At 51.8% G+C, this 19,205-nt stretch overlaps 2 protein-coding genes across 2 annotated transcripts; one reads left to right on the top strand and one right to left on the bottom strand.

The window, feature by feature from the left end:
• The first annotated feature begins 8,165 nt into the window (after positions 1-8,165).
• Positions 8,166-9,712, top strand: LOC119101806 (kielin/chordin-like protein). The gene has a single exon (XM_037225229.1). It carries the CDS (start codon positions 8,179-8,181, stop codon positions 9,445-9,447), a length of 1,269 nt encoding a protein of 422 aa, XP_037081124.1. The 5' UTR covers positions 8,166-8,178; the 3' UTR covers positions 9,448-9,712.
• Positions 9,713-17,128: 7,416 nt separating this feature from the next.
• Positions 17,129-18,487, bottom strand: LOC119101262 (zonadhesin). Its single transcript, XM_037224562.1, has one exon. It carries the CDS (start codon positions 18,436-18,438, stop codon positions 17,227-17,229), a length of 1,212 nt encoding a protein of 403 aa, XP_037080457.1. The 5' UTR covers positions 18,439-18,487; the 3' UTR covers positions 17,129-17,226.
• Between the last annotated feature and the right edge of the window lie 718 nt (positions 18,488-19,205).

A 19,205-nucleotide genomic window follows, 5' to 3' on the forward strand; every position in this document is an offset into this window, starting at 1 on the left:
AGTACGACCAAATTCGTTATATACCTATTTCTTGTAGTAAACATGCTGTTCTTTATCCAGTCTTCCGATAACATTTAACAGATTATTTTGTTACCCAAACCTTGCCAATCATGGCGCAAGGAACACCACACTGAAGAAGAGAACAAAGATGCGCTTAAGATCAATGAACTGGTGCTAAATTCGCTTGTGAGGTCTTTGGCGCTCGGGGATTTTTCCCCATATATATTTGGACCGATCCTCTTGATTGGATGGATTTCTGGGCTGAGACCTCGCGCTTGGCAGTGCTTGTCGTGCCAGCTCCATGCCCACCATCCGATCGTGCAATTCCAGCTCAACGGCATATTTTTTTGTGGAGAAAGTTTAACGGCCACAGTGCTATGCACAGACGGCTCGGCCTCTGACCTCGTGTGACCTTGAGCAGCCGCTGCAGCCGGCTGCTTGCCACACCAGTCAGCGGCAAATAGCGGGCACCGAAGCGGCTTGTATCCAACCACCCCGCCACCACTGGATTGGGGGACAGGCGCTCTGCCTGATTAAGCTGCGAAAGTGTACAATGCACAGTGGCTTCTGGTTACTTACTGTCAGCAGGCCTGTCGAGGTCCGGTAACTATTCCGCCATTGCAACGGGGCGGGGGGGGGGGGGGGGGAGGGAGAGGTGAGGCCCCAAACGTTTGGAAATTTTAACAGTGATACCATGGTGATGCTCTGAAAGAAACTAGTCAAAATTACTCTAGCTTCGATTACCCGCTCTCCCTTCCTGACAAGCCCCCACGACCCTAAACACGGCTGCTCACAGGGGACACGCCAAGCCGAAAGCTTCGCTGAATTGTTGTAGTGTGAAAACAGACCTCCTGGAAAAATGCTAAACGGGATAAATTGGGGGAATATGCCGCTTTCTCATGCAACGTACCGCAACTTATCACCTATTTCTCAAAAGGACGTTTATTTTTGGTAGACCCAGTCATTTCGCGTGACGAAGTTAACACCAAAGTCGAGCACCTTTTTGTGAAGCAACGAGTTTTGGATAAAACTGCGTGGTTGCTGGAAATCTCAGTACGGTAACAGTACGGTATTCAGGTCAGTGTTTGAACAAAGGACATGAACTCCTCAGCCTGCAATTCCAGCCGTATTTACGTCGCCAGAAGTGTTGCTCAACCTGAGAGTGCGCAATTCAGTTTGATGACAGCGAAGCACTTACCCGGCACTGACATCACTGCCGCCAATGACTCCGAGTAGAAATTGGTCACAGCATCCCCCCACGCCTTCGTCATTCGACGCGTGTGACAGTGGCGCGCGTCCCAATCGGCCAGGGCTGACAGCATACTTAGTTCGCGGTAGTGGAGCCTCGCGGCGCGGACTATCCCGCGAGACGCGCCGATCGGCAGCCTGCCCGCGCACCTGGACCTGTTTGCCGGCCCGTCCGGCGCGCGCACCACGCCGGGCACGGCTCGGTACCAGGTAGTCGCCTGCAACGGGACGGCCAGAGCAATGCAGCAGTCACGACAGTCGTGCGGCAGCGTCTGAAATCGTGACGGGCCCGGATCTGTCGTGACACATGCCCTTGCGCCCTCACCATCCCCAGGAGGAAAGAGGCGCTCGCGGTTTCGCGTGGCTCAGTTAATGCGCGACCTTTGCGGCGGCCGCGGGAACACAGCTTTCAGGGTCTATCAGCGGTATAGAGACGTGAGGCGGGCAATAGCGGATAGCTTCGCTGATAAATTGTCGGGGCTTAACTCGCACCAATCCGTGATAGGCAGTCCAGGCGCAGTAGCAGATATGGCAGATACATAGGAAATATTTTGTGTTTAGTTCAGGAGCACTTATTTGAAAACCCACAAAATTTTTAGTACGGATAGCTGCGATCAATTGTCCTCTCTCCCAGTTGATTGCAAGAACCCTGATCGCGCCATCCCACAGTAGAGGAATTCCAGGTCGGTGGACGACTTCAACCGCAGCGTCTTGACATCCCGTGTAATTGTTCCACGACATGAGTGCCACAACAAAAAGTCCTGCCCGCAAGGAATTTTCGCTACTGCTGATACTTACTGGTATCAGTATATCGGAAACCAGCCACATTGTGGCTCTTACGGTTTCAGATGAAGGTCATTTTTGAGTTACATGCAGGTGCACCATGAATAGGCACACACAACAAGTATACAATAAAATGGCACGGGCAACAACATCATTTTGAGAGCAATATAAAATATGCTGATTTCCATAATACTTGATGTATATACACCTGAATATACTACCTGATTCTATTGTACCATCGGTACAATAGAATCAGGTCAAAGAACTGAAACAGATCTGTCGGTGCACTAGGGGCAGTGGTCAGTAGTCAGCGGCAAAAATTTAAATCACTTTTGGCGGTCTTAAACGTCCTTAGTGGTGCAGCGTCACGGAAACACGATGGCAGGTGGTTCCAGGCAGCTGCGGCTCAGTGCAAAAATGCCCTTTGCGTGGCGGTTAATCAGTGTTTGCGCGGGCGCAGGCTTATGCGCGACATTAATGGTACGCGATGAAACCTCAAAAACTTATGCCCGTCATCACGTCTACGGTTAATACTTCAACACACAATATGACTCCTATTGCAAATATTTTATGCGATATTAGTGGTATACGGAAAATGTCCACTTCTAGTACCTTTTCTTTAGTTGTGCTGTAAAAACGTATATAGGCCTCCTTTTGCATGACTTCACTTCTACTGCCAGTAGCAATAAATGTATGAATGCTATGTGGCACAATTTATGCCTAAAAAACTTGTACCTATTGCTACTTCTACTGCAAGAACTTGTAGTCTTCACTTATCCGTGACATTTCTTTCGCTGTCAATACTGACACGCGACATTACTGCTATACGACAGACTTATGTCTCAAAAATGATAACTTGCAGTACCAGGCTGAGATCCACCAAAATCCCGGAGGAAGCTCACACATGGGAGTAGTGGCACTGACGAAATCAGACAGAGCTGGTCTCTCTATAGACCCCATGTTAAGGCTTCGACATGCAGAGAGGACATTACTCAAATCTTAAACAGTGGTGCGAGACACTCATAAAGCATAAAAGTTTCATACCAGCGTTAGCTAAACAATGTGCAGTATTTGCGGACCGGACCGGACCGTGACGGAACTGACAGGAACGGACCGGACCGGACCAGAACAGGCTGGAACGGAACCAATTAGAACGGATCGGAACGGACGTAACAGACGAGTTGGAACGGGCCATAACAACCAGAACGGACCAGAACCAGCTGGAACGAACCGGACCGGGCTGAAGCGAACCAGAATGGACCGGACCGAAGTGACGGGATAGAACAGAGCAGGAGCAAGGGGCAGCACGGGAGTGGGCAAAACAGAACGAAACGAAACGAAACTAAACCAAACCAAATCAAACGAGGCCAAACAAAATGAAACAAAACGTAACGTGACAGAACGGAACGGAACGAGGCGGTACGAAATTGAACTGAGCGGAACGCGACGGGACGGGATGGGACGGGAAAAGTATAATTATATCCAACTCATTTGAATGAGCCCAGTGTCCACCCAGCATTACGTGTTTCGCAGCAACTTGGTCTTAGTCATACTTTAGCACTCAAAAGGTATATCATTCCGAACGAATTATGTTCGCGAGCTGAAACTGCAAGACTTGATGAGAATAAAAACCGGGCAATGCGTTAGCAAACCTACTGCGGACCCTACGCATGGGATAACCCTGGGACAATGGGGCTCGGCACCAGCTTGGAACTGATGGGGTAGAAGGCGATAGCCCTCGTCCCCCCTCCCCACTACTGGGAACAGAATAGAGATAACATGACAACTGGAACGTCACTGGATAGTTGATACAGCCCTGAACGGTGTTATTAAGGATATTTTTAACAGAGCTCACAATGAAATTTAGTATAGGTCGTATATTATCGTTTTTAATTGGTGCCCGTGGAGGCGGCTCTTAAGAAGCTTTTGTGATTTCAGGCTGTCGTTGTCATTGGGGCTTTACGATGCACTCAGCTGCTGAGGCTATACGGCGTCGCCTGTCTCTCACCCTGGCAAGAAGGGCGGGCACCACGAGGGATCGAACCCCGTACCTCTGGTTTTCCAGAGGTACTGGGTTTGATTCCCCGCGTTGCTATTTCAGTCTATCAGCCTCTGAACGATTTGGCAATCACAATGACCCGCTCACCTCATAATGACATACTGCTGACGTTTGACCCAGGTCACCCAGCTGTCGAGCCGGCTACTTTTCGAGGTCAACCTAAATGACCCATGATTGCCTTACATGACGAAATATCGCATGCAAGGAACATGAATAATGTTGCTGGCATGTCTAGAGACTAATCAAGACAAGAGTTCAAGAATTAAACCTATCTAGGCCATTCACCTGACGTGACCTGGACCCCAAAGATGCAGGGAAGGTGTCTTTGCAATTGATGTGACGTAAGCTGAAAATATCAGGTAAATAGTAAAAATTGTTTTGCTACAGCATCCGAAAAACTGTCATAATGGGCAGATAATTGCCCTTCCATCCCCATGATTAATACGATGGTTTGCCGTTGTCCCTACTTCAGTCGTGAAAAAGCAGACACCCAGGTCTCAAATCATTACCCAGACGTGTTTGTACGTGATTCCAGGAGTGACCAGCCAGATTCCCACAGGTAAAACAATCATCTCCACGATAACGCGCCTCTCCGGCGTCACCTCGGTCGCCCCACGCCGCAGAAGGGGTCTCACAAAAGGCGTCTGACTGTTACAAAGTGTGACAGCACGGATTTTTCGCCACGGGTGCTTTACATCTAAACCCCGGTGTGCCAAAGCCTCTGTCTGTTTTGGCCGTCCACCAGCTATCCATTGTTCTGGTCGATCCTACATTCGTACACGCTCCGCCGCACACGAATTGTACTGCAACCGTTCGCCGATAGACACAGCGAATACTGCTCGTTTTCAAGGGCTCAAATATCCCTGCTGTTATACTGTGGTGTCCGCTGTGGGCTCCTGGCCTGGGCATGGGTGAAACCTTCCATAGACCAAGAGAGATGCACTCACCCGATGATGACACCCGAGGTGTTAAATCATCAATATTTTGAGCTTGGAATCAGGATAATGGGTTTTGGTGCAAATAACTCAAATCACAACGCACCCCCGTCTATAGACTTGAAGCGTTTCATCCCTGCCCATGATGCAGAACAACTCAGAGTAGACAAGGCATACCAAAAGATCTAGTTTACTTTTCCTGCAGCAGGTAGAAAATGATTCTAAACAGCAGTGACCCGTGCGAATCCCCTGTAACTGAAATATCGTTCCCGTATTCTGTGTCCTTGGTGGAGACGCTATGAGCTAAAACACTGTCATAATGAAGATATCACTGCGCACTCGCCTCAAATAGTAGAGCTTCAAGCAAAGAGAAAGATACCAAACAGATCAAGAGAGTGTCGCAATGGCCTAAGTGTCACCGTGTTGAAAAGTGCTTCTACATACCGCAGAAGACCAACAAGACATGTTTTCTGGCCAACAAAACATGTTTTCAGCAATGCATGAAAGGACTCCGCCACGGATAAGTAAGAAATGAGGAGGTATCTAAGGATGTTTATCCGATTGTTAGAGAGCTGTGTAAACCAACTTTTAGAGGCAAAACATGCAAGCTTTAGAAAAAAGCACGTCGGAATTCTAATCATTGCAACCGCCTATTTATGACAGATCATTTTTAAGATCTGAATCTCCTGCTCATGTCCTGAAACTTGTTTTTGTAGCCGAAATGATGGTTCATTTTTTAAATTTCATCGGCACATTTTGAATGAATGGTTTTCTGGGATCAGAGCTCACGCTAACAGTGCTTGTTGTGTGAGCCCTGACTCCCACCATCGCTTTTCCAGTTTGTTATTCATGACCAGTGACGTCACCATTTCATGACCATCACATCCAGTTTAACCCAAGCTTTTAAAGTTTACCCCAATAGTGCTGCGGTGGTACAGATGTTTAGTGCGCATCTAGAAAACCATAGGCATGTAGTTGGATTCCCCGCGGCGTCTGGCTTCCCGCCAGGGTGGGCGCCAGGCAAAGCCATGTAGCCTCAGCAGCTCGTCATGGAAGCCTCAGCAGTAGTAACCATGAGGGTTAGCCACCAGCCAGTTAACCTGTAATGGCTGCACCGTACGGCATGGTGGAAGCCGCTTAGCGCTGCACCGACCCAGCTGGACCGACCGTGATTGCTTGTACATCGCTGTCGCATCAGCTGGCACATTGCCATTTTTTTTGGCTTGGTCGGACTTTCTGTCGGACAAATTGTATTTCCAATGTTTTCTTTTCTGAAGACTGCATGTCTTGCCTTTAAAGGTCGGCTCACACAGCCCCCTGACAAGCAGATAAACACCATTAGATACGTGTCCTCTCCCTGCTGTCGACCATAACTTTATGTCTCCTATTTCTCTGTAGTGAAGGTGGCCACATGGATCTTTCTCGCGCCACGCAGCGTCTTTTCCGTGTGAACACACGTTTGACGAATACTTTCCACGCTCGCTTGTCAGAACCAGCAATAATAGTTGAGGTAAAACCTTGGTATCGAGCATTATTCGGCACCCGGCAATAAATTAGGTGCGAAAATCTGATGTGCTGCACGTCACGAACACCTCTCTTTGTCTGGAGGTTGGCTTGCCCACGCTCAGGTCCGGCCCGACTGGTGCCGCCATGCAGTCCCGCTCCGTGTGTCAGGAGATTGGCTTGCCCACGCTCAGGTCCGGTCCGACTGGAGACGCCATGCAGTCCCGCTCCGTGTGTCAGGAGATTGGCTTGCCCTCGCTCAGATCCAGCCCGACTGGTGACGCCATGCAGTCCCGCTCCGTGTGTCAGGAGATTGGCTTGCCCACGCTCAGGTCCGGCCCGACTGGTGCCGCCATGTAGTCCCGCTCCGTGTGTCAGGAGATTGGCTTGCCCACGCTCAGGTCCGGCCCGACCGGTGCCGCCATGCAGTCCCGCTCCGTGTGTCAGGAGATTGGCTTGCCCTCGCTCAGATCCGGCCCAACTGGTGCCGCCACGCAGTCCCGCTCCGTGTGCCGTCCTGTTTCGATGATATGACGATACCGCTAACCATGCAATGCACCCGGTCAGATACTTGCAGTAGTGATAAGGAAGCCCTTGGGATCATCCATGACCTATCGGGCCCTATCGTGCTGTGCTCTTCCATGCAAGTAAAAAATAGCAATGCCAAATAGAAGCGCAGTGGAGAGGTTGTGACTGTTTGATTAATGTGGTAATGCTAATGACACAGATATGGACATTTTGTAATATTTCGTTGTGTTGCTCTATGCCCTGGATACGGTGTGTACCACTCACTGCTGAAAAGGACCCGACGCCCATGGACCACGAAACCTAGACGTGGCTAAATACAGTCAATATTCAACTTGCATGCATTCTTCGAAGTAAGTAAAAACGCTACAATGTAAAACAATGCCGAAATATTTCCAAACTTGGCGTCCAAGGCATCCCTGTTGGGTGAGCATACAATGGCAGATGCCCATTAGTTTCCGTTCGTCTAGCGAGCAGGATACCCATGACCAATGTGCAGGCGAATCCTTCAATCGACATGCCGGATCAGCAACATTGAAACGGATAGAGTGGTAGTTAAACTGTGCGTCTAAGAAGCCAGAGGTGCGTGGTTCGATTCCCCGCGGTGCTCGCCCTTCCCTTCGGGGTAAGCGGCAGGCGGCACCATGAAGCCTCAGCAGCTGAGAGCGTCCTAAAGCTCCAATGACAACAACATGACGCCATAGCGAAACGAGCTGAACCAAACTGCACTGCTGTGCGATGTTCGGTTATCGCGTCCTGAACGATTTTTGCATCATTTGATTCGATCCCAAAAGCACGTCCAATTAACCCCGCTTGCCTGAATTCCTTGCCACGAAAACACGAACAACTTGCAAATAAGAAGCTTGCTACCGTGGCTCAGTAGCTACAGAGCAAGCCACTTCTACGCTCAGCAGCATGAGAGTTCATCGGTAGATCACACGAAGGGTTCCCCGGCTGGGAGAAAACCCCAGCCCGGACTGGCTACGTCGTTAACCAGCCGGAGCGTGAGACCACGTCTTATCCCCCCCCCCCCCACTGAACTGAGCGCGGGCGGAGGGGTGTTGGATGATATATAAGGACCGGGCGGTCCGGGGCTGCACAGTGCCTGCCGTGCCCAGTCGAACCATGAAGCTCCTGCTGCTGAGCGTGCTGGTGGCGCTGGCCCGCGGCCAGCTCGACTACGGCGATGACCTCACGAGGTACCTGCCGCCCAAGAAGACCTACCTGCCGCCCACCAGCGAGTACAGGCCGCCAGCACCCACCATCGAAGACAAGCAGGTCATCTACTTCGAGAAGGACCACCTCATCAACAAGGCCACCGAGCCGGGCGTCTGCGAGGAGATCTGCGGCAGCGAGCGGCGAGAGGTGATCACCAAGCCGGGCACGTGCCCGGCCATACCGCCCGGGCCCATCAAGGGCGCCTGCAAGGATGAGTGTAAGTACGACTCGGAGTGCCCACGGTCGCAGCGCTGCTGTGACAACGGCTGCGCGCGCGTCTGCCTGGAGCCCGACCTTCACAAGCGCTGCTCCGACCTGAACTGCAAGGAAGGAGAGGTGTGCGTCGAGTACGCGTTCGTGGACGCCCTGTGCGTGGATCCGACGCCCAAGCCCGACCTCTGCCCGAAAATCATGAACCACTCCGCCCCGATCGGCGGCTGCGAAGACGTGTGCCTCCACGATGCCGAGTGCGACGGCGCAGCCAAGTGCTGCAACAACGGCTGCGCCAACAGGTGCCTGAAGCCGCGCAAGAGGGGCTGCGACACCTTCATGTGCAAGGTGGGCTACAAGTGTACCGAAGAGACGCCCGGCCAGCCGACCTGCGAACGTATCCCGTGCTCCCAGGACGGCGAGGTGGTCGACATCGACTGCAACAGCTGCACGTGCATCCAGGGCTTCCTGCTGTGCTCGCAGGAGGTCTGCCCGCCCACCAAGCCCGGCTTCTGCCCGCGCCTCGTCAAGGGCTACAAGGGCAGCTGCGTGGAGGACTGCTCGTACGACATGAACTGCCCGGGCGACTACAAGTGCTGCAGCACCGGCTGCGGTGACACCTGCCAGAAGCCGATCCCCGAGATCGTGCACCCCTGCAGGACGGTGCGGTTCCGGTGCGGCGACGAGACCCAATGTGCGGCCACGCGCGGCCTCTGTCGACCGGGTGAGCCGTGCCCGCTGTCGCCGCTCTGCGTTTCCGACGAGGTGCCCTACTGCCAGTCCTGCCCACCCGGCAAGGTGTGCGTGCTGCAGAAGAAGACGTGCCGCGGCGGCGGCAGGTGCCACCGGCAGCCCATCTGCATCCAGCTCTACAGCGATGACACGCTCTTCGAGGAGAACGAGGACGTCGAGATTGCCATCATCGACAAGCAGCACGGCCGGCACTTCGACGCGGATATGTTCTAGACCTAGCGGGGGCGCGGGGGGGGGGGGGGGCGCTAGACATCGCGCTTGACGTCGCTGGTCCGTGGGATAACCACATTCCGCATGCGCTTATGACGTGGTTCGAGTATTCCGGATGTCGGGATCGAAGGCCATGTATCGGACACGTCGGAACACAGATTAACTTGCTGCATCGGTAAACCGCACATTGTCGACTATTCCCGGGCTGCTGCTGCTCTCGGTGTGATATCTGTCATGCAATGATTGTGAATATAAACGTCTAATCGTGTTTTGCTTGCATTATGAAACGACTTCAGCATCTCAACACTGCAGCGATATTGAAAAGATGGCATAGCCCAAACATCGAAGCTCACATAAGCGTACTAAAATGCCACATAAAACAGTCGGCTAGACGGGCGTCTCCTTGGTACACTTGTAGCATTAGCATACTAAATGTTAAAATGCTACTAAAATGTGACTGGGAGGGATTCATATGTGACAAAATGCCTATGATTCACCGTGCACATTTTAGACAACACGGCCGATTTGGTAACGACGCCTTTGTGCAGGGGCGGATCCAGAGGAGGAGGTACGAGGCCCTCATCCCCCCCCCCCGTCCTCTTAGGCGCCGAAGGGCCATAGGTTCCGAAGCGACCCACAGATGGCCGAACAGACGCAGTTTTTTTAAACAAAACGCAATAAAATAAGGAGTCTTTGGGCTTCCAGGTAACCAAGAACGGTCTCAGGTGAAAGTGCAGGGCCCGCGAGCAAGCAGATAAAATAATTATTCAGTGATTGAGAGGATCGTGATTAAAATATGCTAAGGCCCCTTACGCTGTCCAATACTCCACGATGTTTCTGGGGGCCCTATATGTCCACTTGCCGGGGCAATCCGATAACTAGGCGTCCTTCCATGTTGCCTTTGATTTTTGTTTCTCGGAGGGCCCCGCCCTCTTGTCGGGGCCCCTTCTGCTGGCGTGTCGGGGCACTCCTGTCGATCAAGGGCCTTTCACGGATGCTTCCCACTCGCCCGAAAGGCTCTATACGCCATAGCCGAGACCTCATATGTTGAACCGCCGGGGTATTCTAAGTTGCTAAGAGGCTCTTCAATTTAGTTTCGGTTAACCTAACGACATACTCGCTATATGGTCATGTGCCGTCGGCTTTGTTCGTGGGCTCTGCCAATTCCTTGTCAATTGCGGAGTTCTGCGCTTTTGTCGGGGGCTCCGATCCGCTAACCAGCTCAGCCACACCCAGTCGTTCGGAGGCACTCCACTTTGGGTCTTGGGAAATTCTTATTTCAAAGAAAACCGACCTACGCTTTTGTCAGGGGCCCATCTGCTCACCTCGGGCACGCTTGATCGTTAGAGGATCGTTGCTGGCAATAACACTCCGTCCTGAGTACCTTCTTTTGACTTTTGAGGGCCTTGTGCTTTTGACAGGATCACATCTGTCAACCTGCTCGGACACACTCCGTCGTTCGGGGCTCTCCACATTGAGCATTGGGTACTTCCTTTTTGAATGGAGGACCCTTCGCTCATGTCAGGGGCCCCATCTGTTAACATGCTTGGGTACACTCGATTTTTCGGAGGCCCTGTGCATTGGGTCTTGGGCACTTTTCATTTGAATGTATGATCCTACCATAGAAGGGTCCTTTTATCTGCTAGAATGTCTGGGTATTCTTATTCAATTGAGAGCCCTCCACGGACACTTCACATTCTCCAAAAGACTCTAAACACTATAGCCGGAGACCATACGCCGGGGTACACTGGGTGGCCCAGGGGCGTTTCATATGGGTATCGGGCTCTTTTCACCGCGGTACTCGATGCTCAAGGCTCCTCTCCATTGATCTGGGGATCCTTCCTTTGAGTTCATTTGCGGAGGACTCTTCACTCTCGTCACGGTCCTTTCTGTTAATCTGCCCGGACACTCTTCATTACACAGGACATTCAAGGCATAGGGGTATTACGTCATGCACACTAGTCTTGGGTTATTTCCCTTTGCTGTGGCCGGGCCCTATGTGTTAGCGTGCCGGTGTACTCCCGCTCGCTCAGCGGCCCGGTCTTGCTTCTTCTCGCTTGCTCTAAGATTCTACACTGTTGACAGAAGCCTGTTTGCTGGCCTGCCGCGACACTCTCTTCGCCCAGGCGCCGTCCCTATTGTTCCTGGGTTTCCTCATAGCATTGGAGGGCCTGTGCCGTTGACGGCGACCTACATCTTAATGATGATGATTGGGGCTTCACGTCTCACCGACTGCCAGGAACACTTCGAGACGGATGCCTTCGTTAGGTTTATGTGGGATGAGGTGGTGACGTGGCCAGAGCCCAAACCTCAAATCGACAGGTCCAAAGTCGAGCGCCCCAACCATTGTATCACCACTGTCCCTGACCTAGATCTTAATCGGCCGGGGCACTCTTGATCGCTCCGGGTCCCCCCACATTGGTCATGGGCTCGTCCGATGAAGTCAGAAGGATCGTATTCTGTTGCCGAACGCCCTTCCGTGTGCTTGAGGGCGCCAAGGCGTTTCGGCTACTCGTGAGCACGGTTCTGACTAAATTACCTCACGCACACAGGTCGAGGACCACGGGAAGGTGACTTGCCCTGGCGCCTGAGCCTTAGAACAGCAGGCGGATATGTGCCGACGATTTTTTCCTGTAATTATCGAGCATACTTTTACGCGCTGCCAGCGGTGTGCCTCTCATTTCTGTCGGTTATTGAATTTGTTACACTTAACATACTTGTGCATCGCGTTTTAAATGCACTTCGCACGCTAGGATATTTTGTACCCCTTCATAACAGTCAAAGAAAAAACTCTGCAGTAGTTATTAGCCATCATCCGATCACATCAGCTAGCCGCCTAGCCTAAAGTAAGATAGGAAGTTAGTCTGCGCTTGATTTTGATGGTATTTAGCGGCTAACTTCAATGCATTTTGCCATCTTTTCTCCGCAATACTTGGCCTCAAAATGATAGGGCCACCATGGCCTGGAGAAAATGGACAAGCTCCATTTGGTGCGGCTGGACACGGTAGAATCACTCTTCGTATATTATATATACATATATATATATATATATATATATATATATATATATATATATATATATATGTGTGTGTGTGTGTGTGTGTATAATCTTAAATGTTACTAGCCGGAGTACAAGGATTTCGAGCGGAGGGGGCTCCAAACTCGAGGGGACCCAAAATGTTTCGTGTATTTTGGATGTCATTGTCATTCCCCCTCGACGAAATTCTGGCCCTATGACCTCTGCCTTCCTGACAGAAGGTGTATGAATTGCACCGCTTGAAACTGCCGTAAAAGTATTTCAGATGTTCTCATAGCTCAGGTGCGCACACGGATGTTTGATGAACTATGTATAGGCGCTGCAGCTGCGGTTTTGCGTGATGCGTGTCCACTAATGCTCCAAATGCGGACAATCACTACTCACGATCACAGACAAATACCGTCTGACGTGGGAACAGGAACGCTTGAAGCTCACTTTGTGCAACGCGATTGTGAGTCCGAAGTGTTTTGATCGATCTGGTAGCCAACGAGCCACGCCTTGTGTGTCTGTTGACGTCATTTTGTTTTTTCCTGTAAATGCAACCGGACCTATGAAAATGGTCACTTGGAACGTCACTGCTTTCCGATGAACAGATCAAGAAATTGCTGTCAAAAAGGGAGGTCCAGAGTGTCCGAGGTCGTGCCATAGTGATCTCATGAATCTTATGTTGGATGTTACTTCACCCTCTGACATGCCTTCTTGTTGTCACACAACGCATCTGAGTTCAGTAAATGCAAGGCACACCCGGTGATACAGAACTCCGTTTTATCCTAAACGCGAGAAAACTGGATCATTATGGGTTACTTGGTCCATTTTTGGACGAGGCTATTATGTGTTTTGGCTACAAACACGTGCACAAAATGCTCTGGTGTGAATAAACTATTTTCCTTCAGAATATTTCCTATGCCAAGTTTCCTATTTTGAGAGAAAATAGTTTATTCACACCAGAATATTTTGTGCACATGTGTTTGTAGCTATAACACATAATAACCTCGTCCAAAAATGGACCAAGTAACTCATAATTATCCAGTTTTCTCGCGTTCAAGAGAATCTTGAACTGGAACAAAGAGAAGATCCTTGCACGAGTGCTGCAGCACCAAACGAGAAAAACAACTAGATTGAAACATTTCATTAATCTCCGCTCAATTCACCAAAAAACAATAGGGAGAATGGTTATCTCGAGCGTCCATTACATACATCCACTCATCTTTCGCGCTTTATTCTTGTCTAATTTCTAGATGTACGATAAAAACAGGTGTTTGCACAGAACCAGTAAAATATTGGCCGAGCCCATGACGTCACTGATGACACACAGCACACATCATTCCCTGATAAAAGTGCTAGAACTACCGGCTGCTGCTTGAATCAGCATCGTCCAGCGGCGACACAGCGGGGAAGGGGTGGTGCAGAGGCGAACAGTTGTCCCCTGTCTGCAGGCAGGAGGAGCAATAGTATCATTTTGCCGCCCCCCTCCCCCACTAAAAAAATAGTGAACCCTTTTTTACGTCCATAAAGGCACACTTGTCACTAACAGCATTGTGGCTACACCTAGCATAACCAAATTCAGATCAAGGAGACGCCCATAACTGAGCTAGAGAGAGCAAATCGGGCTCAGAAGACCTTTGCTGGAACGAGAAGCCCGTTTTCCCCGTTATAAGCTAGGAGGCTCCTGTGCTGGTTCAGGAGGCACCCGATATATTTAGGAGGCCCCATTTTTAGAACACGAGACCCCTTTAATGAATCGAATGGCTGCGCCTCCGGACCAGGATGTTCCGTTTTGGAAAAAGGCCCTTGACAAGATCTGGAGGGCCCATCGTGAATGGCAAGCACCCTGTTCTGCATTAGGGTCCCCTTTATGCATCTGGAGGCATTTTCTGGAACAGAAGACCTTGTTCTTGGTTATAGAGACCCTTTGCTGGATGATAAGAGGACCGATTCTAGATTGTTTAACCGTTGACATTGAGGTGTATAGTGAGGCGACATACAGGGAACGTGCAATAGCTCGAAAGGGGCATGTGGCCCCGGTTTCCCTCCTCTTGATTGGGATGTTGCACAAGAGTCCTCCCTTTGAGGAGGTCCCATTTTGTCGAGGAGGCCCCCCTGCTCAAAACTCGTGGCGCCGCCCCTGGAGTTGTTTCTGGGCTGTTTACAAAAGTAAGGAACAGTGCGAACAAGTCTTCAGTGAAAATATCATCTGTAGCCTGAGCGCAGTGTTGGGTACTGCAAAGTATCACATGCATCTAACTGTTCCGTATGGACCACATACAGCGAAGTTAGATATCAAATGCATGAACACCTCATTGCATGTTCACTGACGTCATGCCACTCGTTTTCTGTGGGCGCCATCCTGGGCTGACAGCGCATGCAGCCGCCCACCCTCTCACCTGGCAGCAGGGTCGAATATATCTGATGCACGGTGTAATCCAATGATCGAGAGGAAGCTCCGGCAATTTACCGATCAGGTATGGTCTATGTGGTCTGGAATAGTCGTTCCGCACCAGCCCGCTAGAATGTAAGGAGGGACTCCATAATGCAAAGATAGCTGACCAGTTGAGAGGCAGGATCCGTGGGAGGCCCATGCCGGGATCGAGGGGCCCAACACAGCACTGATGACGGCTTAGTCATGTAAATTATTTGGATGGCTTGAAGCCGTTGCATAACAGTAGGCCCGCACGCTCATTAATCAGAGGAGGCAGCAGCAGCATGAGGATCACATTTGTTGGATGGACATAATAGAAAATAGAGTATTAAGCCCCTGGCGTAACCGTGAAAGACACACACTCGGCTGTGTAGGTGTGTTGGATGCCTGGGACCCGTGGCAAGGCAGCAGGCTCCCGTCAAGACGGATTTGGTTATCATGCGGGGGGGGGGGGGAGAAGGCCACCCCGGACTACGAGGAGGCTCATTTTATGCCTGAGAGCAGACCTCCGCCGCGAATGAGGAGAAAATATTGTCAAGATCGAGACAAGGTATTGGTAAGTAAAACATATAGATGTTGACTCGTCGCATGACCTTAGGGAGCTGTTAAAACCTGAATTACACCGAAAAAGTAAGATCGACACGTGCCTGATTGAGGTTCTACATTCGTTCTCAACACCAATTGTCTGAACTGCGTTTAAGATAGGTGACAAATGACTTTAAATGAGAGAAACGTCCTTACTCAGCCATCGCCGGCGTTCCTGGAAGGTGAACACGCATCCAGCTGGGTATTGCACTGTAAAGCAGGTACTTGGGCGTCATTTATGGTGGTTATGAAAATAAATTGAGAGTTGTCATTACGCCACACAGACCACTTTTAGGACGAGAGCCCACCATGAATACTGGATAGCGGTCCACCCACCCTGCAAACAGATGATAGCTTTGCGCCCGCCCGTGTCGGTCTACCATACCGGCCGCCCGCGCGTTTGCAGGTCGGTGTAGACTGCCGCTAGTCTGCGATCTCCCTGGCGGACAAGTATTGCATTAGAGATGACACTGGCCGCCGTAATGCTCCCAGCTGTTCTTCACAGTGCAGTGCTGCCATCTGTGATGATGCCCATGCACATTTCGAGGCCCGCATAACAGCGGCGCATCCACCTCAGACTGGGCCATCGTGGCAGATGGTCATGGCCCGTGGCGTAGTGGCGCCATCTGTCATATTCTTCATTCCATAAGATGCTTAAACAGCCGCTTAACAAAATATATCTACCTGGGTGCCGAAAACTCGTACATGACATTTATTTTGCACGATGCGTTATTCTTTTTTTGCGATACCGTAACCGTAACCGAATACTCGTAACCGATAACATTATGCTTTGCTTCGCTGTAATTTTGACGCGCATAGATGTATGTATGTGGTTTTGGCGCCTTGCTTTTATGTTATATGTCAGATGCAGCTTTAACTGCATCATCATGTAGCTAGAAACATAGGCGAAGGGTTATCCCTGGGCAATGAGCTCAAGCGGCGGCCAAAGCTCTACAACGACACAGACCCATCCGATTACCAAATTACTGAGTGTTTTGTATATCCAAAATTAAATTCTTTTGTGGACAAAAATATAGCATCATCAAAATGCAAATAAGTAAATATTTTTTAGCTGTCAATGTACTGTACCCGATGCGGGGTAGTCTACCCCTTAGTTGATTTGGGGCAGCGAGTGACTACATGCTGGAGCCAAGATACGACGCAAGGTGCCTTTGCAATGTTAGGCATCTCACGATCTAAAATAGCAAGGAATGGCTAAATTGTGAATACTTCAGATGGTTGCGTTCAGTCAATTTCGCAACGGTCCAGGCACACCAATCCGTTGGAAATAGACCCATTACTGGCCATTCATCTCTCACATTATTGCCGCGTCAATAGCGTCAGTGATCTCGGTAAGCCAATAGTCCGCATTGACTTGCCGGTGCGGATGTCGAGACACACTGCAATACTTCAGTAGTAGCAAAACAAACACATTTTACTGCTACAACAAAAACGCAGCTTTACTAAAATGCAGCTTCATTACGAAAGCTACCACGAACTGGGAGTAAATGCATTTCCCCAAAGGTGTAGATTCTAGGTATTCTTTTTTTTCTCGCACGATGTCGTAACGCTGCCTGTAGTTTTGTGAATCTTTTAAATTAACATAGTATGATCTGGAAGTTGGAACAACCCCAAACATGTCAGGAGACGACAGCTGTGTATTTTCATCGGAGTCGTTAAACGAGCCAAAAACCACAAAAAACCGTCTCTCAGCACCGTGTTTCATGGGGCGAACATCTGATTAGTAGAACACGCTGTTGTCGATGACCTGTCCTTGCTGTTTGGCGATGACCGCCACCTCGACGTCCTCGTTCTCCTGAAAGAGCGTGTCATCGCTGTAGAGCTGGATGCAGATGGGCTGCCGGTGGCACTTGCCGGAGCCGCGGCACGACCTCTTCTGCAGCACGCACACCTTGCCCTTGGGACAGCTCTCGCAGTAGGGCACCCGGTTGGAGACGCAAAGCGGCACAAGCGGGCACGGCCGGCCGGGCCGACAGAGGCCGCGCGTGGCCGCGCACCGGGTCTCGTCGCCGCACCGGAACCGCACCGTCTTGCAGGGGTGCACGATGGCCCTGATGTGGTCCTGACAGGTGTGGCCGCAGCCAGTGCTGCAGCACTTCTGCTCGCCCGGGCAGCTGTAGTCGTCGGTGCAGCCCTCCACACACACGCCCTGGTAACCACGCACGATACGCGGGCAGAAGCCGGGCTTGGTGGGCGGGCAGTCTTCCTGCGAGCACAGCAGGAAGCCCTGGATGCACGTGCAGCTGTTGCACTCGATGTCGACCACCTCGCCGTCCTGGTAGCACGGGATCGGCTTGCACTGGGGGTTGCCGTAGCGGTCCTCCGCGCACTTGTAGCCGACCTTGCACTTGGTTTCGGCACAGCCGGGCTTGCGCGGCTTCAGACACTTGAACGCGCAGCCGTTGTTGCAGCACTTGGCGTCGCCATCGCACTCGGCATCGAAGCGACACTTGTCATCGCAGCCGCCCACAGGGCTGCTGCCGTCCGCCGGCTCCGGGCAGCGGCCCCCCTTCGGCGTCGGGTCGACGCACTCAGCGTCGCGGAACGCGTGCTCCACGCACTCGGTGCCCGGTGGGCACCTGATGTCCTCGCAGCGTTTGCGCAGGTCGGGGTCGACGCAGACGCGCGCGCAGCCGTTAGAGCAGCAGCGGCGGCTGCCCGGGCACTCGGAGTCGTACAAGCATTCATCGCGGCAGTCGCCGGGCGGCCGCTGGCCGGGCACGACCGGCGGGCAGCGGCCCGGCTTGGTCACCACGGGCTTCTTGACGCTGCCGCAGTGCTCCTCGCAGAAGCCGTCCTCGCTCGCCTTGTTGGTGTAGTGGTCCTTCTCGAAGAAGATGGAGATGGGGCTGGCGGCCGAGGCGTCATCGCCGAAGTTGAGCTGGCCGTTAGCGGCCACCACCAGGCCCAGGAGCAGCGTCAGCAGTCTCATGGTGTCTCCTCCGCGGCAGGGGGCAGGTCTGGCGCGACCCCGGCGCCGGCGACCGCGTTTTATCGGGAGCGCGGCCTGCAACGGCTGCCCGCCAGCAGCGGACAAACCTAAACAGATGACGTCAGTGGCAGCGCTCTTGCATTTAACGTGGCTCAGAGGCAGGCGTAGGATAGGAATGTGCTTCAAATCAGTTTCCTTTTTGAATGCTTTTGTTGCTTCACCGCGAGCCCTTTTTTGGCAGCGGCAAGGACATGCGCTTACAGCCAATACACTGTTAAAGGCAAGGAACCGTTTTTGCGCAATCGCGGGACGGTCTTGATCACGCACTTGCTGTCGGATGCTCGCCATAGCACGCACGCCCGTCCGGTTTTTTGGGGGCACACGGTGGCCAGAGGACTGCTACAGCGGCTTTGGCAGAGGCTGTGCTCTCAGTGTGGCTCACCGGACCGAAGGGGCCATTCAAAGGCAAGCCGAAGAAGCCGCCGCCGGGGACGCTGGCTGCCGCGGCGTACATCCGATCAAGTCCAGGGCGATCAGATCCGGCTGCTGCCAGCTCCTGGGCAAGAGTCGAACGAGGAAAGGTCTGTCAAAGTCGGGCTTGAAACTGTGCCTCCTACCTTCGTGGACGAGTGCATTAGCTAATTGTGCTGCCGGGGTGTTCTCCTGGAGGAAGGGGGGGGGGGGGGGAATTTCCGAGTTTCGACACCCGTCCGGCCTGTAGTGTTCTTAAATAAAACGTCATAACTAGCTATGTATGCTTCATCAGA

This window comes from Pollicipes pollicipes, unplaced genomic scaffold (assembly GCF_011947565.3).
Source record: "Pollicipes pollicipes isolate AB1234 unplaced genomic scaffold, Ppol_2.1 Scaffold_4881;HRSCAF=5763_pilon_pilon_pilon, whole genome shotgun sequence".
Lineage (NCBI taxonomy): Eukaryota > Metazoa > Arthropoda > Thecostraca > Pollicipedomorpha > Pollicipedidae > Pollicipes > Pollicipes pollicipes.

What these genes read in the sequence shown, in the direction of transcription:
- LOC119101806 (XM_037225229.1), top strand. Translation starts at nt 8,179, where the DNA reads ATGAAGCTCCTGCTGCTGAGCGTGCTGGTGGCGCTGGCCCGCGGCCAG.
- LOC119101262 (XM_037224562.1), bottom strand. Translation starts at nt 18,438, where the DNA reads ATGAGACTGCTGACGCTGCTCCTGGGCCTGGTGGTGGCCGCTAACGGC.